The 20,039-nt window shown below is 43.8% G+C and overlaps 2 protein-coding genes and 1 non-coding gene across 5 annotated transcripts in view; all 3 read right to left on the reverse strand.

The window, feature by feature from the left end:
- The window catches only part of Chuk (component of inhibitor of nuclear factor kappa B kinase complex), a 36,767-nt gene extending 33,761 nt beyond the window's left edge, over positions 1–3,006 (reverse strand). The window contains exon 1 of one of the 2 annotated variants that reach the window (XM_028773707.1): positions 2,825–3,006. In XM_028773707.1, the coding sequence (XP_028629540.1) occupies positions 2,825–2,929 (105 nt within the window). In that variant the 5' untranslated portion in view covers positions 2,930–3,006. The remainder of the gene's footprint in view (positions 1–2,824) is intronic. The other variant, XM_028773701.1, reaches the window with a different exon arrangement.
- A 2,555-nt stretch (positions 3,007–5,561) lies between these two features.
- Positions 5,562–20,039, reverse strand: part of Cwf19l1 (CWF19 like cell cycle control factor 1) — a 24,876-nt gene continuing 10,398 nt past the window's right edge. Inside the window, exons 1-9 of one of the 2 annotated variants that reach the window (XM_028775528.1) lie at positions 19,910–19,999; positions 18,959–19,043; positions 17,182–17,322; positions 16,213–16,324; positions 15,211–15,290; positions 9,935–10,144; positions 9,084–9,203; positions 8,359–8,456; positions 5,562–6,205 (exon numbers count right to left, since the gene is read on the reverse strand). In XM_028775528.1, the coding sequence (XP_028631361.1) occupies positions 6,061–6,205; positions 8,359–8,456; positions 9,084–9,203; positions 9,935–10,144; positions 15,211–15,290; positions 16,213–16,324; positions 17,182–17,295 (879 nt within the window). In that variant the 5' untranslated portion in view covers positions 17,296–17,322; positions 18,959–19,043; positions 19,910–19,999 and the 3' untranslated portion in view covers positions 5,562–6,060. Of the gene's footprint in view, positions 6,206–8,358; positions 8,457–9,083; positions 9,204–9,934; positions 10,145–15,210; positions 15,291–16,212; positions 16,325–17,181; positions 17,323–18,958; positions 19,044–19,909; positions 20,000–20,039 lie in introns of those variants that run through there. The other variant, XM_028775525.1, reaches the window with a different exon arrangement.
- LOC114628716 lies at positions 9,389–9,533 on the reverse strand. Its single transcript, XR_003712523.1, has one exon. It is a non-coding gene; the product is annotated as a small nucleolar RNA SNORA12 (small nucleolar RNA).

The following is a 20,039-nucleotide window of genomic DNA, read 5'->3' on the forward strand; positions in this document are numbered from 1 at the left end:
ATAGTTGCCAAACAACAATAAAAAGATGTTTTTTGTTTTTAAATGAGACCAAGTTGGGTATGATGACCCCCCATAGACTCACGTGTTTCAATGCTAGGCCACAGAGAATGGCACTATTAGGTGTAGCCTTGCTGGAGGAAGTGCATCACTCTAGGGGTAAGCTTTAAGGTCTCCTAAGCTCAAGCTACACCCACTATGGGACACAGTTTCTCCTTCCTGCCTTTGGGTCAAAATATAGAATTCACAGCTCCTTCTCTGGCACCTTGTCTGCCGGCACGCCACCATGTCCCACCATGTGATAATTGACTGAACCTCTGAAACTGAAAGCCAGTCCCAATTAACTGTTTTCCTGTGTAAGAGCTGCCTTGGTCACACTGTCTCTTCACAGCAATAAAACCCGAACTAACATATTAGGTAATATGAGTCTACTGTCCCTGGTATTTGGAAAAATGAGGCAGGAATAAAGTTTGAAAACACTAATTTCTTTACTTTTTGGAGCTTATAAATTGGATTCCTAATGTGAATCATGATTCTCCAAGCAGAAGGACTAACATATACAGCACTATCGATGTACGTGAACAAAGTGAAGCCGCTCCTCAACACGCAGGTCGCAGCTTCTAGGACCTCTGGAGAATGCTGCGAACTGTACAAGTTCAAGTCCATTACATCAAAGAATCTGTAGTACTGAGGATAGAACCCAGGACCTTGGGCACGGATGTTACTAAGTTGTATCTCTAGTCCATATACTTTTGTTTAAAAAAGGCTCTCACTCTATGGCCCATAGTGGCTTTGAACTGAAGGCAATCCTCCTATCTCACTCTCCCAAGTGTTCCCACCAGGCCTGGCTTCTATATTCTTTCTTTAATGGATTCCATGGAACTAGGTTTTCAAACACCCCTATGCAAAGTTCTCTGATATGGCGGTTTGAATGGGTTTGGCCCCTATAGACTGATGGGCTTGAATGTTTGACACACAGAAAGTGGCACGATTAGGAGGTGTGGCCTTGTAGGAGTGCCTGTGGCCTTGTTGGAGGAAGTGTGTCACTGTGGGAGTGGGCTTTGATGTCTCCTATCTCAAGCTGCATCCAATATGGGACAGAGTCCCCTTCTGCTGCCTGTGGGTCAAAATGTCGAACTCTTGGCTCCGTGCCTGCCTGAACGACACTACGCCTCCCTCCATGATGATAATGGACTAAAACTCTGAAACCAGCCCCAGCTAAATGTTCTGCTCTATAAAAGCTTCCTATAAAAGACGTTTTCTTTCTATAAGAGTCATGGTGTCTCTGTACAGCAATAAAACCCTAAGACATCTTTCAGTGTCTAGGGTATCAAACTGTACTTATGTTTATTTCTGAGACAGGGTCTTCTTATGTAACTGACACTGGTCTTGAGCACCATATGAAGGCCACCAAGGCAGGCCTCAAACTCAAAATCCTCTTGCCTCAGAACCCGTGGTTCTGGGATTACAAGCGATGCCTCCATGCGCAGCTGTACTTTGTTCCTATGTCCATCTCTCTCTGAAATGGAAAGCTCCTGCAGAGTAGAAAATATTATTCTTGTTGATTTGGGCACCATCAGCACCCAATACACCAATCAACTAAACCATTTCCTGTTCTTTCTCCTGTCCTCAAAGGTATATATGAAATACTGAAACTAATTCTTCCAGTGAGTCTACTGAAAATATTACTAAAATGTCTGTACTTGGCTTGTTGTTTTTTCTAAACATATTCCTCATATACAATGTTCCAGAACACCATTTTTATCTTACTGCTCCTTTCGTAAAAGTCCAATTAATGAGGATTACGATAACATGACAGTGGAGAGCTATCAGTGGGCAGTTACAGTACCTACCTGGTACTTACTAAAATCTCTAGTACCACCTGACTTAACTCTCAAACAGACCCAGGACGTATGTATAGTCTTCTAAATACTTTACAATCAACAAATCCTATACTGCAATGAATAGTGTTCAAGATCTAGTCCTTACATCCTTCAGGAAAGCAAAGCCCTCAATAATAATGCACTGGTTTGTATTGATATTATTTTTCTGGAGAAAAGATGCATAATTTTTTACTGACTAATCAAAAGACCCATGACTCGAACATGAATAACTAGGGCTGAGGATGTAACCCAATAGTAGACCATTTGCCTAGCATGTGCAGGGTCCTGTGGTGTTCCATTTATAACAACAACAACACATTAAAGTAAGTAAAGCTTGAAAATCTTTTAAAGGTACAACTAACTGCTTTTGCAGCGGTTACATGTTTTTCGATAATAAATCAAAACAAACTTCCTGAGCCTGACGTTAGTTGTCTTCTGCAGAACAAACCCCTCATCCTTCCGTCTAGTTCCTTTCCTCTGAAGCACGGAGGATCTTCGTCATCTTACTTACCTTACCCTGGTCTTTACCTGAAACGCTCCAATTCCAAAGTCTGTCAATGTTTCCAAAGATTCAATTCTCAACACCAGGAAGATTCCTCGTCTACTCCAGTCTCCAGTGGATCACACCGCTCCCGAGGGAGTGTGAGCAGGCACACGGAGACAGACACAACACACATACACAACACAGACGCACTTTCGTACAGGCTCATCATCATCAAACACGGCTGCACCAGCTCCCTGTCACCCACTGCCCAGGGAAGGCAGACACACCTGGAACACGGCCACCCAGGCTCACCGGCACAGGCTCACCCGCACTCGCTCACCGACCCAGCCCCAGCCCGGCTCAGGGTCTCGACGACCACCCCTCCCACTTTGACTGACAGCCCGTGTTCCAGGGACGCCCAAACAGACCCGGCGCCACTGCTCCCGACCCCCCGCCTCACCCGGTGCTGGTACAGACTGACGTTCCCGAAGCCGCCGGTGCCAAGCCGCTCCCGCATCTCCCAGGGGCCGCCCGCGCCTGGCCGCAGCCCCGGGGGCCGCTCCATGGAGCGGGAGCGCCAGCCGCCTCAGGCACTGCCACCGGTCCAGGGCCGGTTCCGGGCTCCGAGGCTTGGGAGTCCTTCTTCTCGCGAGACTGCGTCACTTCCGCTCTCTTCCAGGGAAAGTCCCGCCCCAAGCTCCTCGAGTCACCCTGGGATTGGTGCTGACGAATAGGCTGGGCACGAGCAGGTTGCCCTGTGATGTTTTAAGAGCCCCGGGCAACTTCCAGTCTGTGAGGATCGTCGTGCGTGTGGTTCTTATTTATTTTGTTTTTGTTTATATAGATATTTTAATTAGTTCTTTGAGGGTTTCATACGACGTGTTTTTATTTAAAAATAGATCTCTCTCCAAACCCTAAACTTCGCATTGTCCCTACCTCGTACACACATTTCATCTTTTTGAGAGCCCTGCCCTCTGGCCCTGGAATCCTACCACACTCGCCGGTCGCACTGGTTAAGGCCACCACTAAGTATGAAAGAAAACTGCGCTAACCGCCCCGTTGATTCATTAGCCTTCTAAGTCAGAAGGTCTCCTATAATCCCAAACCACCTAAAGATGTGACGTTATTCCAGAGGGAAAACTCTTCTTCCAGACTGTGAGTTTCCCTACCGACCTTATAGTTTATCAACCTTGCTCTTTCAGACTTGCCAACACAGTGGTTCTGAGAGATGGGGTGCACAGGGAAAGTCACCCCGCCTAGCCATTTGAGTGGGTTATCCGCTTCATGGACTCTAGGTGTCTTGTTCTGAGACTGTACCTCAATACAGTACAGCCTGGTCTAGAACTTGTTATTCCTCCATCTTTCCCAAGACTGGGATTACAGGCTTGTAGTGCCCCACCAGGCTGAAGCTAGGGATGTAAATAACTTAAACGTGTAAAACTCAGCATAAAATCAAATCCTCAATGTCAGCATGCAGTTCGATGTTGTGGGTCACTAACGGTGAGTGGTATTCGATAAGCTGGTTTCTATTATTTTCATATCTTCCATGGAATTGGAATATCGGACTTGAAGTTAGTAGAAACAGCCTCTGAGGGAACCTCTCTCGAGCAGAAGAGACTGCCATGTAACAGTATGAAACCTCATTTGCTGTGTATGACAAGAGCTAGGAGTGAGAGGTGTTCGCGTTTCCACAGGTGGGATGTAGTTTCCAAGAGAGATGCTGAAAACTCCAGCCAAGATAATGTTGACTGGGTTAACCAATTTTTTTTTTTTAATTATTAAGTGGTTTATGTCAGGCTCCACAATCTTCAGGTTTCCAAGACTGTTTTAGTTTTTTGTTGTTGTTCAGAAACAAAATGAAGGTCAAGAGATTTTTATGAGAACTAAGTGAACTAAGTCTATGCCAGAAGCGCCCAACAAGGACCAATTCCTCTCTATGGCTTACGGTAAGGAGCATTTTCCTGTGACCACACTGCTGCTTCTCTGTGTTGCTCACTGGAGCAGTTTCCTTAAATCATAGTCATCTTTAGGGTGGGACTGACTGTGTTTGCAAAGAGAGAATCTTTTGTGCAGTGTATGGCAACATCACCTGTCAATAAAAAGCCTATGGCCAATGAGCTGAGGCAGGACTAGAAGGTAGGACATCAAGCAGAGAGAGAAAAGGGCACTGGGGGCTGGGGGAGCCAGGAGGAGGTGCAAATGAATCAGAGAATTCTGGGAAACAGTCAGGTGGGAAAGATTGGCCCTGGAGCTGAAGCAGAGGGGAGCAACTACTTGGCAGGACATAGGATAAGCGGGGGCTTAAGTTATGAGCTAGCTAGAGAACAAGCCAAAGCTTTTGGCCTAGGAATTTATTAATGAAATATTAAATCTCAGAGTCCTTACTTTGGGAAGCAAAGAAGCCAGGAGGAAAAGTTCTTGGTTACAGTGTTTGCTCTTCTTATTTTGTAAGTTCACTCTGGTCTACACCCTGGTAATTCCTAAAGCCTAGTCACCAACCTAGATCTGCATGAGTTTGAGAATTATCTACCTGCACTCTGGATACATCTGTAAGATAACGCAGGAATCTTACACTCATGGAACATGGGAAATGCATTCAAAGCCCTGTCACCAATCCTGGTCTGCATGAGTCTGAGAAGCATCTGATGGCGATCTGGACACATCTATTTTAAACATCTAAAACAACACATTCAAAGTAAAATCATCTTATGTCCTCAATCTGCCATTTCCTTTGAAAATTAGACTCTAGACTCTGTAAGAATGGGCAGCACACTGGGGGACTCACTAGCTATACTCCTGGAACTTAGAACATGTCCTCGCATACCAGAGTTAAATATCTGAACGACAGATGGACTCTTTGATGTGAAGAAGATGCTGTAAGAAAGCAATAGCAAGGGCTGGTGAGATGGCTCAGTGGTTAAGAGCACTGACTACTCTTCCAGAGGTCATGAGTTCAAATCCCAGCAACCACATGGTGGCTCACAACCATCTGCAATGAGATCTGATGCCCTCTTGTGGGGTGTCTGAAGATAGCTACAGTGTACTTATAATAAATAAATAAAGTTTTAAAAAAAAAAAAAAAGCAATAGCAAAGGCCAGGCTGCCTTACTCTGGGATAAGTGCTGGGGATAAAACTCTGGTCTCTATCACACGCACATAATATCATTTCAGTGTCCATAAGCAACAGAAGACATTTGTCAACCTTAGAAAAGCATTCCCTTTTTATTATTTACAAGATTTGGGGGATATTATTTTTTACATTTTTGGAGGGTAAGGGCAAGGATGGGGAGTTGAGATGGGTCTCATGCCATAGCCCAGACTGCCCTGAAACTCACTGTGTGGTCCAGACTAGTCTTGAATTCATAGCAATCCTCCTGCCATAACTCCTCAGTTTCTGAGATTAGAGGCATGAGCTACCATCCCCAATCTGAAAGGTTTAAAAGTCTGTGAGGATGTGGAGAAACAGAGCTGTTCTAAGAAACACCCAGCAGATGTTCTTTTAACATATCATTGCATCTCAGAATGACTTCCTTAAAAAGGGTCAATCAGAGGCCTCCTGTGCAGGCAGGTCCACGGGAATATACTGAAAAGAGGCAGGGAGGCAGCACCCATGGGAGACCGTAGTTTCACTTTAAGAACAGGCTGGAACAATCTCCTGTGCCATCAATGTGAACTGTAGTGTGCCCTTCCCTCTGGCTAGTCATCCAAAGTGAAATCAAAGGGTTCAAAGTCTTTCCGAAAGCGGCGGGCCAGGGCCTCCTCCTCCTCCTTACTGGTTTGACACTGCCTCCAGTCAGCCTTCTCAGGAATGTTGAGAATAGCTTCACTGGCCAGGACCTCCCTGCAGAAGAGTACAAAGAAGAGAAAATGGGAGTAGTAACTGAAAACCACCCTTCCTGTGTTCCTCTCCAGCCACCAGCTCTCCTCAGTGTCACTAGAGAGTATGCAGATTGCTTACAGCTCACACTGGTCTCCTATCGTACCCTGACTACACCTCTGCCATCCTGTCTATTGAAATCATTGCCATAGGACGTGTACTCTCGCGCCCCATCTGTTTCTCCTTTCCTAGAACAACTTGGAACCACAATATTAATGCTTAGGGAAGAAACACCACATACAGACTAGAGGACAGCCCCTGGTGTCAGAAAAGTCAGAAACAGAGTTCAGTCCATGCTCTGGTACTTCATGTCTATGACTTGAATATTACTTTATCTCTTAGCCTTGATTTCCTCACTTACAAGATCACCTTCCTTAGAGGATTTTGCACAGAAACTATATAATCAAAGCACATGCCCAGCTGCGAGTCTATCTTGCCTGAAACTATCATTTTCATATACCGAGTAGACTGAGTTTGCTGAGGGCATGGTCCGGAGTCGTATGTTATACCATTCTGACTTAAAGTTCTTCTACCTGTCCTCCTAGTCCCCTCATTTTTATGTATTCTCTCTTTACGAGAGAAGTTCAATGTGAAGAAAACAACTTATATAGATACATATACAAGCAGCTCTAAGTTCTATATTTTTACTTTAATATATTAGAAACAATTCTATTTTGTTCACTTCAACTTTGAAGGTATAATAAATAGAAAAGGAAGAAATGAATCACAGTAGTCCTCTAGGAGTTAAAGGACCTAAGCTCAAACTTGGGTTTGCCTAGCAAACCGTGAGCCTTGTTTCTTCATATATAAAATGAAGACACAACCATTTTCTCTATTAAGTATAAAACGTATCAATTGTACATTAATATTCTGAAATTTTTCAGTGCTGAAGTGTAAACCACTACCATAATCACAAAAAGATGTGAACCGTACATGGCTGTGTACATTGGCATTGCCTGCCTATGTCCTCACTGTGCAGATTTACATCTGTTGCTAAGGCAATAAGATTAAGAAAAGATAATAACAAGAACAGATATTTATTCTCATTTATCAATTATTTATTTTTTAAAAACTGTATTTGTTGGACTTATCCAATGGGGCAATCTCTTGAAGGCTTTCCAAATTAGTCTAGGATTGGCTGAAGGCTCATTCAAAGCCCAGTGTAAACCATTGGGAGTTGTCAGAAAACAGCTGCGAATCAGAGATCAGCATCAGACAACACACTGTGTGCATTTTCTGCTTCCCTCCACTCGGGCTTTCAGAATGATACAGAATAACAAGGTTGAAGACCTCCATCTTGGTACTCACCACACTAAAGTTTGAACCTTCAACTCTGTGACCATGGGCATGCTCCTTAACTTACCTTAAGGTACAATATCTAGTAGAATAGCCACTAGCCAAGTGTGGCTATTTAAATTTAAGCTCACTTTCATTTTTTTCTTTAATTTTTTTTTTTTACTGTATCTATTTATTTATATGTGGGTTCATACATGCCATACACCTGTGGCTAGAGAACGCATGGTTAGGCATCAGTTATCCCCTACCATGTAGGTCCCAAGAATCAAAGTCTGTCACCAGGTGTGGCAGCAAGCCACCTCACTTCACTGCCCCTCAGTCTCATTTTCAAGTATCTAACAGCACGTGTAGCTTGGGGTTATTGGATTAGTGCAGCTTTACAGTGTGTTTTCATGTCTGGATGAAGTTCTACTGGGGTGACAGGATATAAACCATACAACTGGAAGGTTGAATGGAGCAATGCCTGGGAAGCTCTTGCCAGTGTCTGACCCAGCACATGCTCAGTGGCCACACTGTATTCCACCATGAGCACTCTCACGGTGCTTTTCCCACTCAGTCTCCCTTATGTTCACTCTCAGCCTTTCACAGAGACTTGCATTTGGTAGAAATGAGTCCTTCCTTCCTGCTCTAAGTTTCTAAAGACTAATGTTCCTCAAGATATGTTCATGGTACTTCCAATTCTCCAGCCCAACGCTGTAGCAGTGATCTGCACTAAGATTCTAAGCTTCCCTACTTGGTTTTCACTGACTGTCCATGCAGCCTGTCACCACGTTTATAACAGGTTAAATGAAACACACTAAATATAGCGAAAGCATACAAACCTTCCAAATTGCAAAGGAAAATTCTTTTTAATTCTGTGAAAAAGCTTTTCTCCAGTGTCGAGCTCAACATAAAAATATGCTGCTCCCGGCTGTGCAATCTGAAGTAAACAGAAATGTATAAGGACAAATAAGAAAGTTTTTAAAAATGCAACACACCACAGGAACTGGTTTAAAATACCAATATACTCCCAGTGGTACCCATCCTTCTAAGATCCCATCTTAGGAAGTATCTACTTTGTTTGTTTAATCTGTATGTGTTTACATATGTGTACCTATTCCCATGTGTGGGATTACATGTACAGGTGTGTTCATGTGCCTGTGGAAGGCACAGGATGACTCTGGGTGACTTTTTCAGTTCTTGCCACCTCATGTTTTGAGGCAGGGTCTCTCTCACTGAGCCTGCAGCTTTTCAATTAGGCAGAGATGCTTTTGTCTCTACCTCCTCAGCACGTGGCTCACAGGCACATGCCCCAGCAAGTGACCTTTACATGGCTGCTGGGATCACACTCAAGTCCTCAGAGCCATCTTCCCAGCTCCAGGAAAAGTCTAATTCTTTACTTTCTAGGAAAGCATCAAGACATTGCTATGATGACAGCTTCCCCTCTAGTCTTACCAATATCCTGTGTTCTAGTACCAAACAGCCCACTGTTTAGTTCCTCTGGCTCAACACGTCAAGAACCAGATCTTAATTCCTCCCAAAATATTACCACCCCTTCCTGATTCACCTGTTTGATGTCTGAGTGTTCTGGAATTTCCAACAGCTCTATCTGCTGCTCCTGTGCCTGGGTAATGAAGGCGTCTTTAATGTCATCTGTAACACAGCAGCTGAGGGGCACAGGAATGACCTGGGTTGGTGTGGGAGGAATAGAAGAAATTCTTTGTATTGGTTCCAAAGAAGTTGAGTCTTTAAAGTCTTGAGGAAGTAGCAAAGCCATCACTGGGGTGGAGCAACACCCCTCAGCATAGCTTCTCCTCAGGCCAAACAGTCTCCACTGGATTGGCTGTAGGACTTAAACTTACGAGAGCTGGCACATATGGGAGCCCATCTGATATTAGGAAACGCTCAAAGAGACCTCTTTGTCTCTAAGCCTTTGCCAGCTCCTCCATAATGTATGTGGTAGAGTCAGGCCCATTTGAACACTTAACAAATGCGCTAGGAAGACACTACCACCCAAGACACAAATCACTCCACTTCCAAAGTGCTAGCCCTATGCTAGAAACACACATTTCCTACCTTTAAGCCTTTATTCATGCTGGGCTTCCACATGAACCAGCCACCTCTTACCAGCAAGTCCATGTATTCATGTTCCGTGGAACTTTCTTAACTACTCACTCTTTCTGTACAGGGCACACACCATCCTGCTGTTCAGTTACCTCCAGCATAAACTTCTCTGGGATTATCAGCAGATATTCCCAGCCCTCTAAATGACGACTATTCAAATATTATCATGAAAATAATATTAAATGCTCTAAGTGTTAAATTAAAATTAAAAACTAAAAAGTCATCATTACTTACATTTATCAATCTCAAGATCCCCCAAGGTGATTTCCAAGTTCCCAGGCAGAGAACACGTACCTGAAGCTGGAGGTGATGGCTCCTATAATTTCTTTCAAATAGAACACAACGCTTCCCTCGACTCTTAAAGAAGCGTTTCAGAGTAGCCTTATACTTCTCCACTTCTTCCACCACCTCTGCTGAAAGCTCCACAACTGACTGGTAGTGTCCAATAGGCAGAATGAGGACATGGTCATCAGATAAGCCTCCTTTGGCCAGGGCAAGGTAGCACTGTAGAAGAATCACAGAAGCAAGATAGCAAGCCTGTGTGTATGATCATCCGGAGAGAAAACTCTGGACACACAGTGAGCCTGAGTACAATAGAAAATGCTCATGATGTTGCCCCCTTCCACCCAGGACAGCAGGACAGGATCTTGCTATTTTGTACAGGGCAGTCTCAAATTCAATGCTCTCGGCTCAGCATCCAAGCTCTGAGACTACAGCCCTGAACCAATACACCCAATCCAAGATATTCTTGTTTGTTTTGTTGTTGTTTTAGTTTGTTTGATGGCTTGCTTGCTTTTTTTTTCCTTTTTTTTTTTTTTCTTGGAGATGGGGTTTCTCCATGTAACATAACAACCCTGGCTGTCCTAAAACTTGTGTTATAGACGAAGCTGGCCTCAAACTCAAAGAGATCTAACTGCATGTCTCTGCCTCCTGAGTGTTGGGATTAAAGACATGACCCACCATGCATGACCTAAGATATTCTTAATAGAAACTAAGTTTTAAAAGATTGGATTTTAAACGTTAGAACAAGAGCTGGGAAGATGATGGCTCAGTGGCTAAAAGCACTGGCTATTCTTCCAAAGGACCCAGATGCAACTCCTACCATCCCCATGGTGGCTCGGAACCATCTGTAATGCCTGTTTAAGGGAATCCAGTGCCCTATCTGATCTCTGCAGGCAAAAGACATACACATGGTGCACTGACAAACCCAAATACTTAACTAATACATACATACATACATACATACATACATACATACATACATGATTTGATTTTAAGGGCTAGAACAGCATTTTTAAGTGTCTTCTAAGGAACAGGATCAGTTTTAACAAACTTCCATGAAAATAGCAAATGAACTGAAGGCATACAAGAAGGGTCTGGTTTTAAATGCGAGAGTTCAAAAACACTATTTAAAGTATCGCTCCTACGATCTAAACTTTAAAGCAATTTTCAGCTACTATCACTTTCCCTTCAACCACAAAAAGATAATAGTTCTTATTTCAAAATGAGTTCTTCCTTCCTCTTCCAGGCTATCCAACCCCACATCTCTATTCCCAATATACTCTTTGGGCTCACAAAAAAGGCTATGGTAACATGTTCAGCAAGAGTCTTCCTACAGTTATGAGGTGCTAACTAAATTCCACAAAGGAAAAGGAAGGAGGAACACAATCCAATAAAATGGAAAGAAAAGCCTCAAACTCAGACATACAAAGAGGCAGAGAACTCTGTTTTCCAACAATGATATCAGTTTTTAATAGCAACACACATATAAGCATGCACACAAAATTAAAAAAAAAAAACCCTGTATATCAGGTGAGGAGGCTCACACTCTCACTTCACCTCACCTCAGCACTCAGCAGTGAGGTGTTCACACTCTCATCCCAGCACTCAGCAGTGAGGAGGTTCACATTCTCATCCCAGCACTCAGCAGTGAGGTGTTCACACTCTCACCCCAGCACTCAGCAGTGAGGAGGTTCACACCCTCACCCCAGCACTCAGCAGGTAGAGGATGACAGTCCAGCCTCAGCCCTGGCTAAACCAGTAACAGTAAAACAGAAACAAAGCCATCCAGACACAAGGTGCTGCTCTAACAGTCATTGTGTGACAGGAAGATGCTCTGACTGAGCAGGCAAAGGGCCAAGGAATATCAACACAGGCAAATACACAGGGACATATACAAAACTACACTTTCAGTGTGGTGGTCCCACAGCTAAGACTGAATGAGAAAGTTCAGTCGTAACATATACACTTGCTATAAACCAAAGCATGCTCCTCCTTGATCTACTGACAGAGAACTAAACATATCCACAGCTCATTTCCCGCAGGATTTAAGTTCACCACAACCTGGAGGACCAGGACACGGTGACAAACACTTGCAGTTCTACCTACTCTGGAAACTAAAACAGAGGGATCTCAAATTTAAGGCTAGCCTAGGAAACAGAAGAAGAGCCTCATCACCAATAACCAAACAACATCCTCCCCAAATCCTAAGAGGCATTAAAAGTTTTTATTAATATCCATTTTTATTGCATTTGTTTTAAAATGATACTCTGGAAACCTAGAAAGCCCCAAGGAAAATGTGATAAAGGAAAAGCAAGAGGAATGGCCACAAGAAGAGACTGGAAGCCCTTTGCTAGAGACTCAGAAGCCCAGAAAAACTACAGTGCAGGGCAACATAGATTTGACTACTAGGCAGGCACTAGCCTAGGAGAAAATGCTCAAGGCCTTCTACTTTTCACTTGGGAGCTCAGTCAAAAGCATGCCTCAAGACACCTTTTACTGGTCTCAGACAGAGGAACAGTTTCCTTCATCATTCCCAGGCCCATCTCCTGGAGAATAAACTGTGGGAAGCAAAGGAAGAACTTTTCTCCCCAAAGCCTAGAGGAGCATGAGGCCAAGCCATCTGCTCCAACCCCTCCTCCTCTCCCATGGGCTCTTGAAACTCTTATTTGTCCCAAAAAAAAGGCAGCTCACAGCCTTACTCACTACAGGCCGTGTCTGAGAGAAGACTGGAAAAGGTAATCCAGTCAGGGGAGCCAAAGCTGATCTAAAAAGAACACACCACAAAAGTAAAAGCCTGTCAAGCTTGCTCTCAGAGTTCATCCACGGCCTTACAAGGCAACTGTGTGTGTCGCAGGCCTTGACTCCAGAACACCACCTCCTGGACAGGTGCCTATAATTAAGATGCAAAACATAAATAGGTACGTGTAGGCCTCTTCAATTTGAAAGGAAGTGAAAATCAAGTGAGACTCTAGTTGGTCTACAGGAGGCCACAAAAAAGGAACTCTCAGATTGTTAGGATCAAGAGGAAAGTCACCTTTAGAAACCAAAATTAGAAGAAATCAATGAAAACCAGATGAACACTACCAGTGTGCAGAAGTGTTACACAGTAAGCTGGCCTTCGAGAACATCCAGTTTAGTCATGGCGGGGTAGAGTGTAACTGCAACTCTGGTGATCAGCAGCTTCACCACAAGTAAAAGAAAAAGACTTAACTTTATAGAGCCCTCTTAGAAAAAGTATAAAGCTGAATGACTTCCTGAGACACACGGTGTTTGCCATCTGAAAGGATTTCAGATTAACCTGAAGTAGAATGATCTACTTCTACTCTTTGAATTGGGAAACCCCACCTGTGCCATACCTTCCTTCTGTTAAAAGCCTGTATAAGAACATGGAAGAAAGAAGCTTTGGCTCTTTGTTTGCTTCCACATTGATAACAAGTCTATTCCTTTACTAGCATTAAAGTCTACTTCTTTGGGATTCCAAAGTTATACGGAAGGCCAGCTAAGATGTCCAGCCTCATGGACTAAACAATGACTAGCTACTTTGATCTGCCATAGGAGGACAATTACTGTTGAACTAGATGGACAGCAGCCTGTAAGTAATTGTAATCAATCCCCAGTCTACATATAGAGAGACTTACTCTATAATGTCACTCCAGAGAACCCTCATGAGTACAATCCTTGACTGGCAAACTGAATTTTATCACTTTAATTTTTCTTATGCTTAATGAATTTCAGTTCCTAGGGGTACTTTTAGTTTGTGTTTGTTTGCTTTTTTGTTTGTTTTTAAAGAAAAAGCCTCATTCTGAACCCAAGCCTAGCCTAGAATTCTTTAGGTAATCCAAGCTGACCTTAAATTTGTGACAATCCTCCTGCCTCCGCTTCCTGAGTGCTGAGACTACAGGCATAAGTCACAAGACTGCACTAACAATATCAACATTTTAAATCTAGTATACATATACTATGCATGACTCCCATTTCTTTTTACTATTTAAAACAGGGAAAACTGAGGAATATTTAAAACACTGAGAAATTAAAAGAACCAACTCAATATTTCATGAAACATAATGAATCTAAGACATATACCGAAGATTTATCCTATGGAGGGAGACAGAGAAGGAGTGCTTATGAAACTGACTCCATAAGACTATCGCCTATCATCAGAGAGGCAGGCAATGGCTGTGGGTGTGACTCAATGGCAGAGCTCTTGCCCATCACGTACAAGACCCTGGCTCCAGGCTCCAGCACTATCAAGAAGGGAGGAAAAGACTTTAAGCAAGATGGACGTGAATATGGAAAGGCAAAACTCTCATCATGTTGCTGGCAGGAGCATAAAATAATGTAGTAATTTTGGAAATCAGTTTGACAATTTCTTAGAAAGTTAAAACAGAGCTGGAGGGAGAGCGGAACAGTCAGAAGCATACACTACTGTTGCAGAGGACCTGAGTCAGTTCCAGCACTCAGGTCAGGAGGCTCACAACTTCCTATAGCTCCAGCCCCAGGGATCCAAGGCCTGAATCCTCAGGCTCCAGCATTCATACATACATACAATACAATACAATACAATACAACACAACACAACACAACACAACACAACACAACACAATACACATACAATCCAAATACAATCCTCATGCACATACATACAATAATACACACACACACACTGCATTATATGATTTCAGTTAAATGTCTAAAACCCCACAAACCTAAAAAGATACAAAGTATGCAAGTAGTGGCCAAGGCTGAGAATGGATACTGAAATTAATATAAATGTGTTTAAGAAATTTTACTGGACTGATGGAAATTCTCTAAACCTCTATTCCATATTTTCTTTTTTTTTCTCTGTGTGGTGCTGGTTGTCCTGAAGTTGCTTTGTAGACAGACTTGCCTTGAACTCAAGAGATCACCAACCTCTGCCTCCTAAGGACTGAGACTGAAAGCATGCATCATCACATCGGGCATCTAAACCACTATTATGTGATGGTTGCATAATTCTATAAGCTTACTAAGTATCAATGAACTGTACACTTAAAATGGGAGTGTTGGTTCACACCTTTAATCCCAGCACTTGGCAAAGACAGAGACAGGAGGATCTCTGTGAGTTGGAGGGCAGCTTAGTCTAGTGAGGTCCAGGACAGCCAGGGCTATGTAGAAAGGCCCTGACTTACAAAGAAAGGAAAGGAGGGGGCAGGGTAAATTTGATACACAGATCATATATCATGGAAAGTTAGTAAAAACCAACTAACGGGCGTTTCCTTCTCTGCTGTCCACCTATGGGAGTAACTCACATGTGTGCCAATGTTGACAACCAGATGCTTCTCCACTTCAGGGCTGGCGAGGCAAAACCAACAAGGTCCTGGAGGCTGAGCTTCATAGGAAAGAAAGGCAAGTGTTATATGATCCAATCACAGCAGACATAACCGCCCTCCACAATCTTCCTCGTGGCTGGAAAGATGGCTTAGCAGGCTAAAGCGCTTGCCACACAAGCCTGACAACTTGAGTTCCATACCCCAAACCCACAGTAAAGGAGAACCCACTCCAGAAAGTCTTCCTCTCACTCCACAGCACGCATGCATGCACGCACACAGGCACACACACATACCAACAACAATGCCAACAAACACTTTCAACGGAGAATTCATTGTTATTCACTGTTGTCTCGTCTGCAATACCGCAAATCGCAAAGACTGCCACGAGGGGCTGGACTTGTGTTTCTCATTCTGACTGCCAGAGTCTGGCACCAATGTCAATGAAACTAAACCTCCCTTTGAAGCCCTGAGTTGATAACCGATCCACAAGTAAGTGGTCCACAAATCGATCATCTAGTGACTAAAGCAGCACACAAACTGGCAATAGGCTACAATGAGAGAACATTCACCTGAGTGGGGGGCAGTTAGGCACCCCAATTCTAGTCCTAGCTCTGACATCAGCTAGCCACAAAACCGTGGGTCTACCTTCCTAAGCTCAGATTTTCCTTTTTAAAACAACAGGGTGAAGAAGATCTCAACGAAGCAGCCTGGAAGTCCTTTTCCTCAGCTTGGGTCTGCTATTACTGTATGAACTCACATCAGTTTTATACTTACCATGTTTTACACAGACAGAGAGCTTTTCTCTAGTCCCTACAGGAAGAGTCTCAGCCCAGAGTCAGGCCATTTTTATACCATTCTATTTTCACTTTGCTCCTAATGGCTCCGTGAAGTTTTTCTTTGCCAGAAGATGCTCTTAGTAATGCAACTTTCCAAACAATCCCCCAGAGAGTTACTGCGCTCCAGGGAGAGCAGAGCACTTACGAAGCTTGCGAGGCTGCTTAGCGTGAGGAGGTTTGTTATCCCTGCCTGTGGATGACCGTTTCCTTCCCTGCTTCTCATTCAAATCGAAGAAGAATTGACAGGCTGACTCTTCCTGGAAGGGTCAATGGGGAGGATGTTACTCAGCAAGCCCACAGACAAGTAACCGAGCAGCAAGCAGAAGGCAACTTCCTTGTCACTCACATCTGCTTCCTCTCCCCTTCCTTCCTATTCAAGGGAAGTCAAGTAAACCCCGACCCTGATACCTGTGGGGCTCCCAGGCCCACATCTCAGCATACCTATCCAAAACCAGTACCAAATCTATAGCTTCTGAAAAATAAGTTAAACACGAGATATAGAGCACTATTTCCTTAGGCCGGGGCAGTATGAACCCAATTCCATTTCTCTCCCAATGACATAAGCAGCCCTGAAATTTCAGAACAAAGCAAATCTGATCCAACTTCAACTGAAGAGGAGAGAAGACAAGCCACTCGGGGCAAAGGCAAAAGAGGATGCAGGAAAAGGTTTTGGAGTGGACCGAAAAGTCCAAGGAAACAGACTATGAACTCTAACAAGGAAATGTGACCGACCGGCCTTGCTTTAGTGGGGAGAAAATTAATTTCTAAAGTCTGCAATTAACAAGCTTCTTCAAAGTAAATCTTCTTCATCTTCATCTTTTTTATTTGTTTGTTTGTTTTCTTGAGACAGAGTTTCTCTGTGTAGCCCCGGATGTTCTGGAACTTACTCTGTAGACCCTGCTAGCCAAGAGGTCAGAGATCTGCCTGCCTCTCCTGGGACTAAAGATGTGCACACCTACCAGTGGGCAGGATCTTCTAAATGTTATCATGATTTGCTAAGAGGAAAACATTAAGAGTCAAAACCTGAAGTTGTTCAGTGTATGAAACTATAAGCAGGAAAGGCACGCCTGCAGAGAGCAACTGGCCTGAATGCCAGCCTACAACTGGAGCTTACCTGATGGGCAGGAATCTGTTTTCCTGCAGCTGTCTGTTTCCCCGATTCTCGGTAAGGGTTCTCAGTGACATCCGGAGGCTGCTTTACCAGTTCTGCTACAGCCATCAGCTTCATGGGAACAATACTGAAGGCATAAAGATACTCCAGGGAAAAAACAAGAGTGCAACGTCAGGGAAAAGGCTTGTGTCTCACTGTGATCAACCCATGTCATGATGACAATTCCACTGGAAGTCTCCGACATTAAGTAAAATCACAAGCCTGTCGTAGTGATACAGCGGTGTAGCAAATGCAGATGTGCCAGCCTCTGCAATGGCTAAGGAGGCTCACACAGTAATGAGGACAAGATCAAAGCTCCAGCCCTTAGACAGACTACGTTCTTCACTTGGAGACGGGTACAGTGACAACCCTTACTATAAGGCTCAGGGGGACTTGCTCTGTAAGCCTTGAAGACAAACTGTTCCTGTCTTTTGTTTATGTGACCTTTGTCAACAGAACCATGGAACTCTGATTCTATTTTCTTAAGGAACATCCACCTGGAAAGGTAAACCTCCCCTCTCTGACACAATTCTCACAGATGCAGATACCATTCCTTAAAGACTAGCAGCAACCAAGAAAACAATTCATATGTATTTTATAAATCTTGGGCTAATGGCATAAATACATGTTTTACCTCAACAAAATAATGGAACTTGAAGTCATAAGGACAGATTTTTATGTTCTGTCTAATTGAAGGGGGGGTAGCGACATTTGGTATACCAGGTCAGAGTATAGAAAAGAGAAAAAGAAAAATATTCACTGCTGGGAAGGCTGCAGATTAGAACAGTTTTGAGATGGATGGTACTTGTCACGTGAACACGGTGACTACAATGAGCTCCTTATGTGTCTCTGAGACCGAGCAAGAGACTGAAATCACAGAACTCTGCTCAGTGAGAAAGGTCAGCTTCAAACATCACAGTCTAGCCCTGCTATGAATGGACTTCAAAGCTCAAAATATAGAAAAGGGACAGGAGTTTACTTATCTCACGAACACTGACTCTGGTGTGCTCTAGAGGAGCAATCAGCCACAGAGGAAGATCCTGCCTATTCCCTCAGTTCACTGCTTCCTCTGTCTTAGCTGTCTCACTCAACAGTCCAACCTTTAGCATTAGCAAAGCATTCCCAGGAAGTGAAAAATACACCCTATTTTTTTGATTTATTTTCTTTCACCATCTGCACTATTTTCTAGATTACGGGTATAACTACTAATTCAAAAAGCTAAGGAAGTACTAATATACATATATATATATATATACATACATACTTGTTTTGCTTGTTTGTTGTTGTTGCTACAGGGTCTTTTTTATGTAACCTTGGCTGGCCTGGAACTCACTACTCTGTAGACTCTGGAACTCACAGAGATCTGCCTGTCCCCACCTGTCCCCACCTCCTGAGTGCTGGGATCAAAGGCACGCACCACTATGCCCAGCTTGACTATTCTGACAGGACTTGATTACTTCAGTTCACTGAAGCTGCTAGAAAGAGGTACGTATCTCACCTGAGGCAAGCGTCCGTGCAGCAACAGAGGCACGCACATGGATGTGGAAGGAAAGGAAGACCATGTCCTATACTGTCACATCCCAGGGAACCATGCCTTTCTCTAAGACCTCCTACAAACCACTCAAGGAAACCTAACCTTTACAAGGAGTCACTGAAGCTGCTGGGACTCAGGACTACGGAGGACTTCTGGAGGCCGGAAGCTCTCAAGGCCGAGTAACCAACCAACCCCTCAAATCTTTACCTTCTTCTTTTCTGGATTTCCAACATTCGCCAGCGCTATGAAGCGAGTGGCATGCTGCGCACTTTCTTGTAGAACAACATGGTTCCTGAAAGGTATGTGAAGAGAACATATCTCCATCACTCTCCCTTACCAATCGACGGCTCTCATAATGGCATGCTCATACAGGAATCTTTATACTTTGCTGTAATTCCTCCCCCTCCCAGTGCCACCAGCCCCTGGTTCTCTTCCTTTCTCCTCCTTTTTTCATGTCATCCTGATGGGACTAGAGACAGTGCTGAGGGCTGGAAAGGAGGGCCTTTAAACGCTGCTGGTGGGCGTGTGCAGCCAAGCAGCACTAAGGGGCAGCTCATGTACCAAAGTCAGAGCTAGCACGTCACCTGCAGCACCACTAGGCCTGTGCTCAAACACCTCCTTGTGTTTCCTGCTGCACTCTTCACTTGGAATAGTGGAACCACCTGGCCAGCCAGGACAGGGATGGGTTTTAAAAATGGTGCACAGTGGGATTTCCAACCATAAATAAAACAAAAGCATGGCATTCGCAGGAAAAGGGATGAACTAGGAATCATTATATAGAGAGAGACATAAACTTCTTAGAAAGACGAATGCTACACATTTTCTCTAAAATATAGATTTAAAAGTGTGTGTGTGTCTTCGAGCGCGCGCACACGCACGCATTTGTGCATATGCATGCATGTGTGCTTATGTGAAACCAGAAAATGAGAGGAAAGACTCTTAACTGGAAAGGGTGGAGGACAGATACTGGGTCATGGACTACCAATCTACTTTTGACTTGCAACTGTAAAGTAGGTAAGAGTCCACAGGGTCATGAGAAGAGCAAAAGTCTTGAATTCACCACAGGTCATATATGACCTTAAAGAAGTTACCCAGCATTCTGGTGGTTATGTATCCCTAACCTCAAAGGGCTAATAAAAGAAAGAAATGAGACCATACCTTTGAAAAGAACAAAAATTCCTACTTTTGCTCTTTAAAGAGTTGCAAAGTGAACAAAATGTTGATGATTTCTGGAACCAGATGATGGAGGTGTGAGGGCTCCCAGATGATGATGGAGGTGTGAGGGCTC

The sequence above is a fragment of the Grammomys surdaster genome, unplaced genomic scaffold (genome assembly GCF_004785775.1).
Source record: "Grammomys surdaster isolate TR1022 unplaced genomic scaffold, NIH_TR_1.0 66, whole genome shotgun sequence".
Taxonomy (NCBI): Eukaryota; Metazoa; Chordata; class Mammalia; order Rodentia; family Muridae; genus Grammomys; species Grammomys surdaster.